This window comes from Hibiscus syriacus, unplaced genomic scaffold (assembly GCF_006381635.1).
Source record: "Hibiscus syriacus cultivar Baekdansim isolate YM2019G1 unplaced genomic scaffold, ASM638163v2 tig00110813_pilon, whole genome shotgun sequence".
NCBI lineage: Eukaryota > Viridiplantae > Streptophyta > Magnoliopsida > Malvales > Malvaceae > Hibiscus > Hibiscus syriacus.
Genome location: NW_024062871.1, coordinates 283,267 through 302,557, shown reverse-complemented (window position 1 = coordinate 302,557; position 19,291 = coordinate 283,267). Strand labels below are relative to the sequence as shown.

Below are 19,291 nucleotides of genomic sequence, written 5' to 3'. Positions count from 1 at the left end.
ACCAAATTCCTCTTGAACCCTAGCTGACTATCTCACTCACTTTATCTTAACTCTTCACTCACCTCACTCGAATACCTTTCGCTTCGTCGTTTCATCTACAGCAACCTTCGTTCAATTACCTTCGATTGTTGCTCAAATTTCTCTTCGTAGAGATATGATTGGAGCATATATAATTTTGGTTTATGGTCGTAGTGGAGACCTCGCATGTGTATGCCTGAAACAGGGTAAGAGGATCCGAAAGCAAACTGTGCATCTCAGAAAGCAGTTTATGCACTTTACAACCAGCTATTTGCTCGCTATGGTGCCTACAATTCTATTTGTTTCCTCTTCATAAAAACCAGATAAATTCTACCGAGTGCTTACAATTTACTGGGCAGAATTTTCTCGTCTTTCTCTGAAAAGATGTTTCTTAAATTCATTGGTTCATTTGCTTTGCCGAAACCATTTTATTTTTTTATATATTTATTTTATTTTGTATTAAATATTTTATATATTTATCCAAATATCTCGTGAATATCTTTATCTGGGTAAAGTTATTCTCCATTTTTAAAATATATGTTATTTTTTACTGTTAATATTTTTCATTTCAATTTACTGTGATTTTGAAATATGACCTCTTAATAAATATTATAAACCAGAAAATTTCAATGAAAAAATGCTAACGTTAATGATTAAATTTAGATTTGAAATCGAAAAAGTAAAGATCTGATTTTAAAGACTATTAAATCTCAATACAAAAATGTGTCCCGTATGAACTCATTTCGATTTCTTTTTCATAAATAACATAATCCATTAGCAAAGAAATATGAAAACACAGGGTGTTAAAATTGAATGGATTTGTTAAAATACGAAGTGGCAGAATGTATTTGAAACCATAAAATTTAAAGAAATTTTAAACCATTGACAGAAATTCAAAACTTCATCATTATGTTTCAGCAGCCAACCAAGACAAGGCATGTGGATTTGGAATCCTATTACCTTGGTCCTAAATCTGAGCTCCCAAATCAAACAGATTAAAGCTAATCAAGCATGTAGATCCTGGAGGCCACATCTTGAACCAACCAATCGAATCCCTCAAGAAGTCCTTCACCAGTGTATGCGCTACAGCCTACAATTTTCCAATGCCTTGATTTGTCCATAGCTTCCAAGTTCAGCACCTGCATATTTTAAAAAATCAAGCTAATAAAAGTTAGAAAGGTATATGTTTCGATGACATTTACATGGCTAAAACAAATCAGAATTTCGAATGAAAGGCTTAATGCCCCAAATAAAGTGTAACATGAAGTAAGAAAAGAAAGCCTATACTGCAAAGATTAGATGGCATTATACAATAACTTTTGGAACAAGTAGATGACTCGTTCGACAAAGAACTAAACATATGATTTTCAGCTGTCTTTGTACTCAGTTGGCACCGATGATACTGCAAACTCTTGTAGATTCGAGTGAACTTAGATGCATAATATCTATAGTTTTGGGGTTAAAGGTAGATAAGAAATGGATAATATCAGTTTTTGCAATCTAACAAAAACATCCAAATCCAAAAATAACAAGCTAAGAAAGTAATTATCAGTTGGTAGTCTTACTTTCGCAATTTCAGTTGGTGTAAGAGCACCTTTAATGTCTTGTTTGTTAGCTAGTATCAATAAGGATGCCCCTGATAACCTCTGCAGCACAAAGAAGATTAACAGCTACTAAGATAAATAGACAACAAAGAAATGCTCAGCCAACAAAACCCAGGGGACTTCTCCAGGCATTAGCATGAAATGTTTAATAGCAAGAAAGATAGTGTCAAAGAAGTGTCTTCTTCTGAATTCTAGTTTTTCTCATTAGAATACAATTTATAAGAGAAAATTCAAACGTGCATTTGATAGGCAACAACAAATCAAATTAAACAACATACCTCTTCCTTTAGAAGATTATCAAGTTCCATTTTGCAATCATCTAATCTTCTAAGATCTGAGCTATCAACAACCCATACCAGACCATCAGTTTGTTCAAAATAGTTCCTCCAATATGATCTTATAGTTCTTTGACCTCCTACATCCCATATATTCAGAGTATATCTGCCAAAACCCAAAATGAAAATATAAAAAACATTAAAACCATAACTCTGAATTCTCTAGTAGAAAACCTAAAAGAAGAATAACACAGAAAGCGTATGTTCGAACACTTGATGAGCATAGCTAATTAATGATTATAAATTGGGAAAAGGGAAAATCTTACTTTTGGTAGCTGATTGTTTTGATGTTAAAACCAAGAGTGGGACTAATGACACTTGTGTCTTCTCCATTAATCTTCAAAACAATTGTGGTTTTCCCTGAATTATCAAGCCCACTGCACCAACAATTAGATATAAATTATGAATATAGATTTTCGAATACGTACAAAAAAAACAGAGACTTACACCATAAGAATTCGCATTTCTTTCTCTTTTCTCTTGATCTTTCGAATGATACTAAGAAGTCCCATTTCTTCTACTCACGGAAAATTCTCGAAAGAAAATTTTAGATTTGCTCAAACAGATCGGAAGTTTTGAATTAGAGAAGCCGACAGCTGAGATACTTCAGTCTAACATAATACGTTGTCGTTTTTCGAAATATAAAATGAGTTCAGCTATTTTTTTTGAAAACATTCATTCATTGAACTAAAATTACAATAAAAGATCACGGGTCGGCTATTTAGGGTACAGTGACTAGCTCAACTGGGCTATTTAGGGTAATGAAAGGCCCAATATAGAAATTAAGCTATCCCACACATATATCCTATCTAAAAAATTTGTAATTTTTCGTGAACTACGAGATTTTAGTAGTTAAAATAATGATTATTATTTTTAGAAATTTTAGGTTCTAACATAATATTTCTAAAAGTATTTGAATGTTCATTGTCTTATAATTAAGAGTTTTTCGAAAAGATAAATGGCTGTCCCTTTTTTCCCATATGTATGAGGTAAGGGGGAGGTAAGATAGTAGGCTGCCCCCAACACCAGGTTGAGAGCAGCTTCCGTAGGAGACCTCCAAATTATGAAATGCCCTCCGTGGGACTTGATCCCACGACCTCAAGGTTTAGGGTCTTATAATCACCATATGCTAATAAAAAAACTTATCATAAAAGCATGAATCAAATGACCTTATTGAACACAACATCTGTAAGAATATTTGAACGTTTATTATTAAATAATTAAAAATATTTAAGCATTTATTATCGAATAATTAAAAACATTTATCACATAAAATCACTATTTATATAATTATTGTATTTGTATGAATTGTAAAATTAGTATTAGTATTGTTCTCTTAACATGCCTGCCAATTCCATTGACAAAACCCAGGCAAGCTCCAACACAGAGGGTGTATTTTCCCTGCCCTAGCAAGCATCATAAATAAAAGGACAGTGATTTTTCACCGTTGGCTGTAAAAATATGGTCTAATTTGTTCTTCAGTTCTTGTGCTTTTTCAGACTTTTAAAACTTAGACCCTATACTGTTTTAACCAGTTACGAATACAATGACAAATACACAGTACGTCCGATGAAATAAATTGAACAAAACATTACAACCTACATTTTTTAATTATCATGTCGCTACAGAAAAATAGGTATTTTGCGACGTTTTTTTTACCTATAACGACGTTTTTAAGCGCTGCTAAAAACACATGCGACGTTATGACAAACGCCGCAAAAATCGCCGCTGAAAAGAGCGCCGCTAAAGTTAGCTGCGTTTTTTAAAAACAAACGCCACAATAGGTTACAACATATAGCAGCGTTTGCCAATAAGTGTTGTTATTTAGCGGCGTTTGTCAGAAATACGCCGCAATAGGTGTTGATGTTTAGCGGCGTTTTTAGGAAAATACCGCAGTAGGTGTTGAGATTTAGCGGCGTTTTACTTAAAAACAGCACAATAGGTTTTGATATTTTGCGACGATTTTCCCACAAACGCCGCAATAGGTGATGTTTTTAGCGGCGTTTTCCCCAAAAGCGTCGCAGTAGGTTTTCAAATTTAGAGGCATTTTTATCGAAAACGACGCAATAAGGGTTGAGAATTATCGGCGTTTATAGTATAAAAACGCCGCTTAATGTATAGTATATTGCAACGTTTCTAGTATACAAACGCCGCTAAATGTATGGTATATTGCAGTGTTTTTTTACAAACGCCGCTAAATAACACAGAATTTAACAGTTCTAAAAATAATGCTTGATTACCTCAAATCTGTTTTTTCAACCTGTTCCATTATCCAACAAACAAAACAACAATAACATCAAACTCTATATCCATAACAAACAACATCAAATTCAATATAATAAATATAAATTTTCATTAACGTAATATAAGTTCAGTTAAACAATGTTTAGTAACATTAACAGAATGCTCATAACATAAATGAGACTACGATGGTGGATCTGAGGTTGCATTTTCTGTATCATTAGCATCATATCATTGAGTCATTTTTCAAATTCTTCACATCTCTGCTGATATGCTGCTTCTCTCTATGTTGTCGCAGCTTCTCTCTGTGTTGCCGCTACTTCTTTCTCTGCTTCCACTGTTGCTCTGGCTGCTTCCGCTGCTACTCTCTCTATTCCCTTGCTTCATTTTCCGCTTTCAAGTTAGCCATTTTTTGATCTATCTCAGCCAGCTTTTCTTTTAAACGACTAACTTCATAGTGGGAAGATCGAGACTGTGATGACATGTATTGTGATGAGCTGGATCCATGGTGGGAGTAACGAATGATCCTTGACAGCGCACCCGACCATATATTTTAGGACCCAAAACATCATTAATAGCTTGGTTTTCAGTGTCATCATCATTAGCAAGACCTTGACTAGAAGCAGTAGCATGATGCTCCGCCTTTTTCTCCCTCAATTTTTCCTAATAATAAAGTGAATAATTAATTAAAATAAAAAATGTCATGGTACAAATATAAATAAAGTCAGGTAAATTTAAAACATCTACCCAATAAATGTACCATAATTTCAGCAGCGTCAGCAGTCATAGGAGTGTCATCCTTCTTCGTATGTGTCATGTCGAAGAGTTGGATTTGACCAACTTTAGAACCGGATGTATTTTCCTACAATGTACCATAATATAATTACTATGAGTTAGTATGTACATGAAATACAAAAAGCTATTTCAATAATCTATAATACCTCCTCATGAGCTATACAAGCAAAGCTCTTTGATCCAGCCGTATGCGTAAACTTTTTTTGTTACCTGCTAGCAACACCAACATGCTCTCGGTCCTACAATGTCAAACAATCACTTTTAATGATGATTTAAAATTTGTTACAATTATTTCTGAAAAATACATCATACCTGTCCTTTTTTGAACTCCAAAATCTGACTGCATCTTCCCATTGGTACCTGAGCATTCCTGGTGGGACTGTTTGCAACTTCTCTTCAAGGCTGAGATCATTCTTGAAGTATTTCTTCTTTAAGGAGATCTTGTGGTCCCTCCATCTCTTCCCTAACGCTTGCTTTGCATAATCGTCAGAGACCTCTAAAGAAAATTTCTCATATACAGCAAATAAGTGTGCACTGTAAGTATAAAGTAGTATTGAATTTCTATAGAGTATCTATTATAATGACATTATTACCTTAACAAAATCCAACGCTTGATTTTTGTTACTATTAGGCATTTCACGCCATGAATCGTAATTGATCAGTAAAAGATTCGTATTACGTCCAACTATGCCTAAGTAACCTGCTAGAAAACGTGATTCTGGGCCAATAGGTTGATCGACATCATTTCTTGAAACTTTGACACGATGCCCAGGAGGAAGTTGGTATAATTCCTTCAAAGTTGTACGTCCTCGAGTCTTGCGTGTTCCAGCATTTTCAATTATATAATAAATTATTAAATGTCAGTTTTGAAAATGAACAAAGTAATAAATAATGTTTCGAAGATTACTTTGAATTTCTACTTCTTCTTCAACAGTTTCAGGAACTTCGGAAGACTCAGGTGCATTCGATTCCTCGTTATTTCTTTCTTCATGGTTTTCAGAAGCTCGAACAACCCGCAAATCAGTTATTTTTCTCCTCGACGTGATATCTATAATAAATAAACACAAAAAATAAAAAAAATGAATTAATTAATGAATATATTGAAAGACAACATGTTAAAGGATATAACATTATAAATAAATAAATAAAGATATAAAATCGTACATAAGTCTTATGTAATGTCAGTTGTCATAAATATCTTCATCAACGTCCTCTCGAACCCATTGAAATTGTGTTGTATTAGTGATAGTTTCATCTAAGTTTTATGGTAGTAGAGGTAAACATTCTGATCTTGTTTCAATGTCATCTCTACTTCCATCCCCGATGTCTATCAATTCTTTGGGAGTATTTCGAAGCACAACATACCAACCGTCATTCATTGGATTGTGACAATAAAATACTTGTTTCACTTGAGAAGAAAATGTATATGGTTCATCCATCAAACGTTGACCCGTGTGAATTAATCGAGAGAAATTCACTATTGTAAACCCGAATTTATCTCTTTTTATACATATGTTTACATCAACCTAGTTACACCAAAACATCACAACCTTTCGTTTTCCATAATAATCTAACTCAATAATGTCTGTAAGATTTCCATAATAATCGACCTCTCCCTCATGCTGATTATTGTCCCTTACAGTAGCATAACTTGTAGTTGACAAAGTAACTACGACTCCACAATTTTGTGTCCTCCTTAATCTTTCACGAGATTTCGTATGGAACCCGAACCCATTAATGAGGAAGGCATTATATCTTTTAACTACTCTATTCGAACCTTGAGAAAGCCATTTAACTTTATCACTAACTTCTCACCCACTCCAAACCTATTATACATGAATGATGAATTAATTTGCATTGATGTCGATATAAAAAGCAAGACATATATAATTGATAAGTGTTCCGTAAGATTTAGTTACTTATTGTCTGGCCTAACCATTCATGAAAAGTTTCTGTGAATAACTTATGTAGCTCCGCTGATTTAATCTTCGGGAGCGTGCTCGAGATCTCAATACTTCTTTAAACTCACTATAAAGAATATTATGTTGTTAAAAATTGATAAATATAAAAGATAAAGAGATTTCATTAGGATTGAGTCCAAAAGACTTACGTACAAAAGGGATCTATTGAATCGTGATGGAAAAGAACATATCGGTGTGCTTGTACCCAAGACGTGTTATCTAAGTGTGCAATTTCAACTTTCCCTAATGGTTGACCATAACTTCCAAACAAATAATGTTGTGGTAAGTCATCAGTACTTAACACATCATTTCGATTTGGTCTATTTCATCTTGTTTCAACATCTTCCAAATATCTAGAGCAAAATGTCATGCATTCCTCTGCCAAATACCCTTCAGCAATTGATCATTCCGGATAATGCTTATTACAACAATAAGACTTCAACTTGCCTAAGAACCTATACACAAAACAACATACTATGTAAATTCATTTGAGTGAGAGGTATAATTAGTAGTAATTTGAAACGTATAATTCAATTAACACCTCTCTATAGGGTACATCCATCGATAGAAAAACTGGACCACCAACTCTTGCTTCGTGAGGAAGATAAATTAGCAAATGCACCCTAATTGTGAAGAATGAAGGCAGAAATATCTTCTCCAAATTGCATATAGTCAAGGCGACTCGATCTTGTAGTTTATCAAGTTCTCCAACCATTAGAACTTTCCCACAGATGGCTTTCATTATATTAGAAAGTTCAATGATACAAGACGTAACCTTACTCGACATGCAATCGCGAACAACTACTGGCAGTAAATCTTGCATTAATATGTGATAATCATGTGACTTTAAAACATAAAGTCTTCGATCTTTAACACTGACACATCGAGAAATGTTTGATGCATACCCATCTAGGACCTTTATATCCTTCAACACCGTGCAAAACACTTCTTTTTCTTTCTTCGAAAGAGAAAAAATAGAAGGCTGCAAGAAATTTCTTCCATTTGGACGTAATTGTGGATGAAGATCATGTCGAATTCCCATGTCCACTAAGTCAAGTCGACTCTTAAGATTATCTTTAGATTTTCTGCCATCATTCATAATGGTCCCGATAATATTCTCACAAACATTCTTCTCAATATGCATTACATCAAGATTATATCTCAAAATTTGCTTTTTCCAATAAGGCAACTCAAAGACTATACTCCTCTTTTTCCACAAGTCTACCTCATTTGGATCATCCTCTTCATCAGACTCATCATCAGTTTGTTCGTCAACTTCAACCTTTTCATTGACCTGCTTTGTCTTTTTCTTTGATTGTGTACTACTTGGTTGATTCATCTTTCCATAAGTAAAATTGATATTTTCAACATTCTGAATATTTAAGAACCGATTGTTTGGTCAGGAGCATTTCGAAACTCTTCATCATGATCAAACATATTCTTTTGACATCTAAATCTATGATTATCAGGTAACCACCGACGATGTCCCATATAAGAGAACTTTTTCCATTAACCAACCACTTCGAACATATTTGTAGAGAATAACAAATACAAGCGTAACGACCTTTGGTACTCCAACCAGATAAATTTGCATACGCAGGAAAATCATTAATTGTCCATAATAAAGTCGCGCGTAAATTAAAGTTCTCCTTTGTCAACACATCGTACGTTTTGACCCCTTCCCATAACTGTTTCAACTCTGCAATTAGCGGCTGCATGTAAATATCAATATCATTTCCGGGGCCTTTCTCGCCGGAGATTATCATGGATAAGATGAAAGATGATTATTTCATGCAAATCCAATGAGGCAAATTGTATGGAACAAGTACAATAGGCCAAGTACTATACGAAGTACTCATGATTTTGAATAGATTAAACCCATCAGTTGCAAGACTGAGCCTGACATTTCGAGGATCTCTCGCAAAACTTGGATACTTATTTTCAAATAACTTCCAAGCTAAAGAGTCCGTAGGATGCCGTAATAATCCATCATCGGTTCTTCTATCATGATGCCACCTCATAGACTCAGCAGTCTTGGAGGACATAAACAATCTTTGTAGCCTAGGTATGAGAGGAAAATATCGGAAAATCTTGACCGTTTTTTTTTCTTGATGGTACTTGAGCTTCATTCTCAGTAACATTTTCTGCCTCCCTACTCATCCATCGAGATTTTCCGCATACATGACAAGACTCCTGATTTTTTCGATCACCCCAATACAACATACAATTATTTGGACAACTATGAATTTTGTCATATCCAAGACCCAAATCTTTTATCATTTTCTTCATATCTTTACATGATTGAGGGATTTTTGCAAAAGGAAACACTTCTCCTAGTAACTCTAATAATTGCGTAAAGGAGTTCCCAGTCCACCATCCCAGGCATTTTAAGTGGAAAGACAAATGTAAAAAGAAAGCTTTGAAAAAGTTGATCTGTCATAAAGTTGTTCATTTATTTCATTCAGCTACTTGTAAAACTTTGTCGTTTCTCCATTTGGCTCTTCATCGCATCCAATTCTTCCCATCTCAGTGGAATCATTAACATCATTATGGCAATAATTTTCTGTAACATACGACTGACTATTGTGCATATTAAATGCATCTCGTAACATACCTTCCATGTCATCTTCTCTAAAAGTTGGATTGTGAGAAGGAGCAGGATACGTTGAATAACTCGTGGAAACAGATCTATCTGATACAAACTCTCCATGAAAGATCCATTTTCTATACCCCCGAACAAATCCAAAAACAACTAGATGCTCGTACACAACTTCACGAATGTGCAAGTTTATTTTAACACAGTTCTTACAAGGGCAAAGAATCATATTCTCTTGGCTTGCATTCAGAAAAGCTATATTTAGAAAGTTTTCGACTCCATTTCGATATTCGACGCTAACCCTTGAGAAATCCATCCAAGTCTTATCCATTTCATATTTCTGGAGTTTAAATTTGAAATGTTAAATGCTAAAAATTATAAGGAGAAATATATACAACTACATACTATAGGTGTATTAGGAATATTGAAACATTCATAAGATCAAACGCCGCTAAATTTTGTACAAACGCCGCTAAATTTTGTACAAACGCCGAAAGGGCAAGAAAAATTTGTTTATATTTATAACAATTGATTAATGTTTCTATTTATAAGTACCAAGTAAGGCAAATATAATGAGAAAAATTGTTTCGAATTAGTTAATAGGTTTTAAGATTTCGAAATAATATCCTTCTAATATTCTTTTATTTTGGTACCCCATTTAACTTAACTCTCTTTCCCTATTTATTATTATAAAGCATTTTAGCTTGTAACGTAAAGTAGTACCTTGAGAAATTAAATATTCCGAAATTAACAATAAACCAAATCTATCTTAACAAGTAAAACTGTAAAAAGGACTTACAAGAGACAACAATGAAATCTTGATTTTCCTTTGAGAAACTTCAACAAAACAGGTTTTACCATATTGGAACATTCATAACAGAGGAAACAAGAGTGACACATAAGCTACTACTATTAAGTTATTTTATTATTTCAGTCGTATTTATGATGTTATATTTATAGAAAGATGGCTAGGATTATAAATTATCCTTACGGTTAAATCTAAGACTTAGATTAAACTTTATTTGTAACCCTAATATAATAAGCTATAAAATACATTTAACGCCAAATTTACTGATATATTCTTTTAGTTAATCAAAATTAAAAACTAGAGAGTTTTATGTTTTATAGAGTTTCAACTTTATTCATACCTATATTTCAGCCATAGTTCTCCTGATTTGATGTTGTTTTCTCCCTAAACCACACCCAAGTAGACCAAATTCTATGTACTAAAGTATAAGTTTTCAATCCTTCACTCAGCTACATGAATAATAGTTCTGCTCAACCTTTTTACATGAATAATAGTTCTTAACCTATGATGAGTAGAAATCAACATATAATCATGCAAAAACATCATTCATGTTTTAACAGCATATACGAAAAGAGGAAAAGTTCCTTAATCAAGTTAAATAAAATATTTAGCATACCTTAAAATACAACAGAAATGGCAATGTATTCCGCAACAGCAAACATATGACAACCTAGGAAGAAAACTGAATATGAAACATAGTAATATAGATTTAATGAGTGTCACCTCAAACATGAAATGTACAAATTAACATCACTCTGACTCAACAAATTGAAAAGGAAAACATCACATCTTCGGGGAAATTTCATGTGTTTATATATAGTTTTAGAGACGAAGAAAAGAGAAGCTACTATCGATGAAAGAAATCAAAATTTTAATCACTAATGCACTTTAAATAAAACTAAGCATGAATAAAAAAATTTAAAAAGAACATACTCATTCAAACTAAGTCTGCAGTGCCAGTGCTAAGATGCAGAATCAGAAAATTGTATAATAAGAACCACCAGACCACTGACGCTCAATAAGGAACAAAAACTTAAAAAGGGATGCATAAATCAAATTTCAGAGGTTCTAGGAGATGGAGTTCTGAATATTTCTTCAGTTGAACAATTAAGAAAGCATGACCTAAACCATACCTCGGTGACCAATTAACAAGTTGCACATAAGTTGAACCACAAACCATGACAACTATGGAAATCATCATTTCGAGATCTTATGTTAATAACACAATTTAACTGCAAAACTCTGGATGCCATATGATTAAATTCAATACCTTTGTTCAACTAAGAAAGGATCTAATTCACAAAGCTATTGCATACCACTAGTTTAGACGATATAAGAATTAACTTTAAGTCATACAAATATAATTTCAATCAAAACTTCAAAACTCTTAGCATGTGCCAGTAGTCATTTAAATTTTAAACTTAAGGTAAAATAAATAAACTCACAACACTCTGAAATACTGGCCAGAAAGGCTTTGATCTGTTAAAATTTTAAACTTAAGGTAAAATAAATAAACTCGAAAGACGCATGACAAAATAACAACATTAAATAAACAAATGGATTTGATATGTTAAAATGAACCAACAGAAACAACCAACACATCAAAATTCAAAATGTTTCTCTCTCCATGTGACTCAATCCAATTTACATCAAAGCACAGAAACTTATGAGAAGCAATCCGATTAACAAATACGTCCAGTGCTTGGCTTATCATTTAAATAAATTCAACACTAAACCTAAACTTCTCTGCAGCAGGGGCAAGGAAAAACTTGGATCACTTTCTAGCTCATGCACAAGCAATTTTACACTCAAAACGCATTGATCATGAACTTATTGCTATAAACCGGTCATAATTAAGGCAAAAATGGGTTGAATTTGTTTACCTACAACACTCTTTTCAGGAAGAGGGGGAATGAAAATGCCTTTGTACTTCTCGATAAAACGATCTCGTAACCAAATAAAATCACTGTAACACCTAATAATAATTTTTTGCAAAACTTGGTAATCCAGGTGACTCAATCCAGTTTACCATCAAAGCACAAAAGAAATAACTAAAAAAACTACTACGAGAAAGAAAACCTAACCTGAGTATCGCGAAAAGCTTCTCGTTTTCGTCGCTTAATTTTTTTACCCAGTCTGAAATCAGAGAGAAATCGAAGGGAAACAAGGGAAGAAGGGTTAAGAAATGCTGGGTTGGATTTGGGATTTTAGTTGTCGACAGAAGATTGTTTGAAAGCGACAACGTTGGAGGAGAAGAATGTTGGGCGCAGTGAATTAATCTATGGATGCTGTAATCGGCGGGAGGGAAAGGAAAATCGTAATGGAAAAATGGCTAGGGCGAATGGTGAATTAAAACGGACTTTGCGGCGTTTAACAATACAAACGCCACTGAAGGGTAACCAATTGCAGCGTTTCTAATTATAAACGTAACTAATGTTAAAAACATCTGCGGCATTTTTTTCCAAAACGCCACTAATGTACTAATTTGTTGCGACATTTATTAAAAACGCCCCTATATGTCTAAAGTTAATGACGTTTAAATAAAAAAACATCTGCGTCATTTTTTGTCAAAACGCCACTAATGATTTGAATAATTTGTGGTGTTGTTGAATAATTTGTGGCTATATGTGAACCCTCTTACGGTGTTTTTGTCAAAACGCCACTAAAGTACTAATATGTTACGACGTTTATTAAAAATACCGCTATGTGTCTAAAGTTAATGGCGTTTAAATAAAAAACATTTGCGGCATTTTTTGACAAAACGCCACTAAAGTACGAATTATTTGCGGCGTTTGTTACCAAAATACCGCTATATGTGAACCTTATTGCAACGTTTTTTACAAAAACGCCGCTAAAGTATTATTCTATTGCGGCGTTTATTAAAAAACACCGCTATATGTCTAAAGTTAGTGGCATTTGAGGTATAAACGCCACTAATTACCTTTATTTAGATAAAAATAAATGATTTTACATATTTAATTTCTACTCTACATCAACTAAATTTACTGATACATGTAGCTTTATCTATTTAACAACAATCATACATTTTAATTACCCCACAAGTTATGCAGAATAAAACCTAACAACAAAATAAATTAAAATTGATAAACATTAAATTAAATGTATGGTTGAACCTATTACGGCGTTTGTTGTAAAAACGCAACTATAAATGAACCTATAGCGGCATTTCTTGATACAAACGCTGCTAAATATATTGATTTATATAAGATTAATATTTTTTAAATATTTAATTTATGCTCTACATAACATAAATTTACTATCTTGTAGTTTAACTTAATTACCAACATCCATACATTTCAATTAAGCCATAAGTTATGCATAAATATACTTAACAACAAAATACATTAAAATTTAGAAACATTAAAGTTATGCATAAACATTCTTCATCATATTGTTCACTAGAATATATTTAGTTCTGCTCATTCGTGGGGAAAGGACGTAGGAAAGTTGTTTTCCTTGTTTGATGACTCATCGTTAAGTTTTTCCTCCCTGTAAACTCTATATGGAGAAATTGTTCATCCATTTCACCAAATAAATCCCCTACCTCCGGTTCACCAAGAAGACTCTTTGCGCGCTTCAGTGCTTCACTTGAAACAGATAACGAACTTCCACCTACACTATGAAACTTGATTGGAGGTGGCTTGGGAAATAAATCAAACATTAAAATTAATTTAAGTAGATGATATAAACATTAATGTTTACTTTGAGTAACAGTAGAGGCAACATCGTCTTCATTGAGGATAGATACTGCTTTTGCAATTGAAGATTCTTTCAACGCCACAGAGTTACCAAATTCGGTTCTAAACATCGAGTATTTATCCACTCCTCTATCATCGTTCTCAATAACCTTCAAAGATCCTACATGCGTAACATCTATGAAATTTTAATGACCATAGAAAAACAATATATAGCGGCTTAAAGATTTATAGATTATTACCTTCAAGTAGGAGATCGACCATGGAAGGGTATGGAGCAATAGAATTTCCTTTCGGGTCATCATCGAGTTTCGACGGCGAGACCAGACCGATAGCCTCCCAACGATAATTTGATCCATCGTCAGAGAAAAGACGCCACGTAGACATTCCTACGATAATTTATCTTACTCAAGGCAACATCTGCTCCTTTTTTTCTCTAATACGTTAGCTTTTAGGGTTTTCCCCATTTTCAGAAAACCCACAAAAACAAAAATGAAAAATATCATTAATGATAAGAGGGATCAAACCGTGTAATTGTGTTATAGTTCGTCGATCAGAGGGCCGATTTGGTCGCTGGGACATTCAAAAGACGACGTCGCTTGGAATCGTGCTCAGCCTGTTGTTGTACCAGAGAAGAATGTTTGAGGGAAGAAGAGTTGAAATGATTTTAGGGTTCAGGTAGGAGAAAAATGAGGACCATACATTTAACATTTTGCGGCGTTTAAAAAAAAGGCCACTACATCACATATTTTGCGGCGTTTATAAAAAAAACGCCACTATTGATTAACACTATTGTGGCATTTGTCTAAAAATGACGCGAAAGTATTAATTATTGTGGCGTTTGAGGTATAAACGCCGCTACATTACCATTATATTGTGGCGTTTGCCCTAAAACGTCGCAAACTTTCTTCTCTATTGCGGCATTTGTTGTTAAAACGCCACTATATGTCCACTATATTGCAGCGTATTCAATAGCGGCGTTTGTGCCATAAACGCAGCTAAATTACCACTCTATTGCGACGTTTTTTGTAAAAACGCCGCTATATTATCATTTGGCGGCGTTTGGATTATAAAAGCCACTAAATTTCAAAATATTGTGGCGTTTACTCTCCAAACGCTGCTACAGATCACTTTTATTGTAGTGTGTATGACTCAAAATCCTTGGACCTAAAATTTTAATTTTTAAAAAAAATAAAGTACAATGAATTACATTATTAATATATTTTTGTTAAATATGGATATGTGTTATCAATTGATTCATGATATCTTAGGATGTATTGGTGGTTGTAGTGGCATTTAATAAATAAATTCTTCAATTAGCTTTCAAATAATTTTTTTTAAAATTTTTTAAGTTAAACGTTTATTCATTAAAATGTCACGTATTTAAATTTAATGGACAATGTTACGGATTGAACTTTGATCTTTAAATTAAATGAGAGAATATAGTCTTAGAATTTAAAGCATATGAATTAAATTTCAGAAGATCAAAGAGTCCAGGGACTAGAGGCAGAATCAAACCAAAAAGAGGAAAAAGAAAAAGGGTTTCAAAGATCCCGAAACTCTCGGTTTTGTGATATGAAGATCATTTCATTCCGGGCTAAGATCTTCAACAGTACCTTGACTTGCTTCAACATCTTTGTATATTTATATAAAAACGTGTAAAGAAATCCAATTTTAATACCATATGTATATTTATATACGATTCATATGAAGAAGTTTATGTAATTTCCGGCAGAGTTCAGAAGATAAAGTTTCAGCTTTGCACTGGAATTTGATTGATTATCAATTGTCAATTTTTTTTACTTTTACTGTAACCCATTTTCTCAAAGAATCCTGACGTTATATTGTCACGCTTTTTACGGTGCGTAAAATCAATAGGACAAAGGACGAAGGTAGAAGATGTAATTTAAACGACTTAAAAATGCAAAGCTTTCTGTCAAGAGCCAGCTGATCATAAACTTTTTGTTTTAACCAGGGCCTGGTGAATAAAGATACAGCAGACAAGATGTTGGAAAAGATCAGTCAACAAATTTGTTTACGTAAAATCTGTTTGGTTGCCGGGAAAAAAAAGCTATACCCAGAGATTCAAAGTATTTTAAAGGAAAAAGAAGAAGAAGAAGAAGAAATGGAAGAAGCATAAAAAGAAATTGGTTTACGTAAAGGACATGCATCCAAATTTGTCCAAGGAAGACTAGATCTAAGCCTTGATTCTGATCTCCCTTATGAGGCATTCTTTTTCTTTTTCTCCCCCCCCCCTTTTTCTGTTTTCATTTTCAATATTATAAATACACACATACTTATATATTGCATCAAATAATAACCATAGTCGTACTTGTAAATTTTCAAATCTAGTGTAGTCATTTACCTTAAAAAATATAGGTCGGATATAATGCATCGCAATTACAAACAAATAAACTAATGAAAAATAAAGTTACACATAAGAAAATTTTAAAATATATTTATAAGATCATGGATGATCTGAGAGGTGCCATAAAATTTTTTTTGTATCTCTTAAAAATTTCAAATTTTATTACAATACAAATATTTTTTTATATTTTTATTGATATTTAATTTCACATTTCTTAAAATTTTATAATATTATATCCCTCAATGATGAACAAACACTCTTAATTATGGTTAAAGAATTCCGATCATTCAAAAGAGGGACGAACAAACACTCTTTTTATAAATGTTGATCCATTGGGTTCTTCTTCCCATTATTATTTACTTTTGGTCACAAACTTCCCTTTTTTTTTTCCTTTTCCCATCATTCATTCATATATTTCCACTTGAATTTTAATTATTACTATTTTTTTAAAGAAACACCTTTCAATTCACTATACCAAGTCCTCAACTTTTTTTTTTGTCGACAAAACTACTTAAATAATCAATTGTCTGCTATTTATTTTAATTTTTAATCGTTTAACTTATAAATTTTACAAAATATTAATTTTTTATCTTTTTTATTAACTTTTTTTATTTGGTTTTGTTAAATTAATTATAAAAAATGATGTGATCATTTCTTAAATTAATAAGGTAGCATGTTTAATCTTTAATATTTATATAGTGTCTCAATTTTATATAAATTTTGTTATTTTAGTTCTCAACACTTACATATCATATTCATTTCATCCTAATTTAAAAAAATAAAACATATACAAGTACATTTGATCGGTTAACTAAGCTGGTCATCTTTGTTCTCTTATATTTCCTTAGATAATGAAGTCAAACTTTTGGAAAACTAATGACATTTTCTATCGGGTGCTATTATTAATTTTCTATTAGAACCTTAAAATTTGATTTCATTTAGTTATTTATGTTAAGATAGAGTTTTATGTTAGTATTAATTTTAGATGATGAATATATTAGTGAATATGTGTTTCTTTATTGCTAAAACAAGAAAAAATTGATGGAGACTCGTAATCAAAAAGGAAAAATAAAATTTTTGAGGGGAGTATATAATATGAGACAATCTACCTAATTCCGATTAGGTGTGTATAGCTATTTGAGTTTATGTATTGTATTGCTTGTGTCGATTATTGTTATGTAGACAATATCATGTGTAATGTTTATTGACTCATTTAGACTATAATGGTGACAGATCATTGTTAAAGGAAACTTCAATAAATTATTATGATTGATCATTTAGATGACATTTGTAGCTTAGGGTTTGGGTTTAAAGAATTTAAACTTAATTTTATTTTATTTTCACTAATTTAAGATATCTCACTAGGATATTAAGCATACCTTGGATGAAGAAGATGAAGTTAAGCTTGGGAAAATGCTTCTCTCAGTTCGGTTCTGGAGAGAAAGATTGGTACAATGTGTTTCTACATTAAACCAATATAATATCCATATTTTTTACTAAAATTTCAATAATATAATTCTAAACCAGGGTTTGATGTCACCTATGCATTTAGTTCTCATCAAAATCTACTATGTATGCCTTTAGGACTTATAGCCGTACAAGGATGAATATTTCACTAGTCTTATAATTTAATCCTTCAACTTCCATTTCACTTTTTAATTTTCAGTTTAATCTTCTATCGAACCAACATCCAGTATAATAAACTTAATAAAATTAAACACATTTCCCAATAATTAAACTAAATATTTTAATCATAAAAAAATTGATCATTAAACTTAAAAAAATTCTGATTCAAAAAATCATACATGATACATGTCAAGTTCAAGAGGATCAATAAGCAAACTTGGTAATTACTACACAGGATTATGAATGAATTTACTTATGTTATGTATGTTGAGAGAAATGCATGTTGAGTGCTCCTTATTGTGTGTTTGAATTGAGAATATATGTTTTGGTTATAAATAATTCGAGTAAATATTACGGGTTAATTTTGACATTATGTTTAATCTTTTCCATTATTCTCATTTAAGCATCAAACTTTCCACAATTTACAAAGGTTTCTATATTCTTCATTTATCGCAATTTAGTCTTTAACTTATTCTCAAAGCCAATTATTCTTTAACCCAAACTATAAAAGATAATTAATCTCGATCTTCAAAATTTAAATTACCAAAATAATTTATCGAAAAAGAAATTTTCACTTATCAAACATCAAAAAAATTATAGATTGATTTTTGAGGTGTTACATACCCTTCATTTGTGAAGTGCTAAGAACTGATAATCTCTAAAATGAGATTAACATGTGTGATAAATTATAGGCTTGATCTTAACTTGTAAATAATGATTGTAAATGTGAGGTATGTATTGTGGTGAGCGAGTTTAATGACGATATGTTATTTACCCAATTAAGTGGGTAGATATTATTTATGTATGCGACTTTAATGTCGAGATATTATTTATCCATGCAGCCATAGTGACGATATATTATTTATCTGAACGAACAACCATTTATGAAATGATTGTATGTGATGGATTGTTCGACTAGTCGAGATTTATGATATCTAATGCATAGAGCTTTTAGGTACCAATCCTTCCTATATTATCTGATGCGTGGTGATTTCAGATAATTTACTATTGTTGTCATGAATTCATGCACAAGTCTAGCTAGGATCACAATTAAATATGATATTGATGGTACCGAGAGTGTTACTATGACATTGGTCTATATTATGATAAATAACGTACGAAATAATGACAAGATTGATGTCTCCCTTGTATGCTATGCTAATAAATAACGATAAGCAAAATATTTTAAGCGGAGATAACATGTTTCTATGCTCTTATTTCAC

At 32.3% G+C, this 19,291-nt stretch overlaps 1 protein-coding gene across 1 annotated transcript; it reads right to left on the bottom strand.

The window, feature by feature from the left end:
• Positions 1-887: 887 nt before the first annotated feature.
• LOC120141752 (ADP-ribosylation factor-like protein 2) lies at positions 888-2,509 on the bottom strand. The gene is made up of 5 exons (XM_039156550.1): positions 2,405-2,509; positions 2,224-2,334; positions 1,901-2,063; positions 1,584-1,664; positions 888-1,157 (listed from the first exon to the last, which is right to left on the bottom strand). Exons 1-5 carry the CDS (start codon positions 2,467-2,469, stop codon positions 1,020-1,022), a joined length of 558 nt encoding a protein of 185 aa, XP_039012481.1. The 5' UTR covers positions 2,470-2,509; the 3' UTR covers positions 888-1,019.
• Between the last annotated feature and the right edge of the window lie 16,782 nt (positions 2,510-19,291).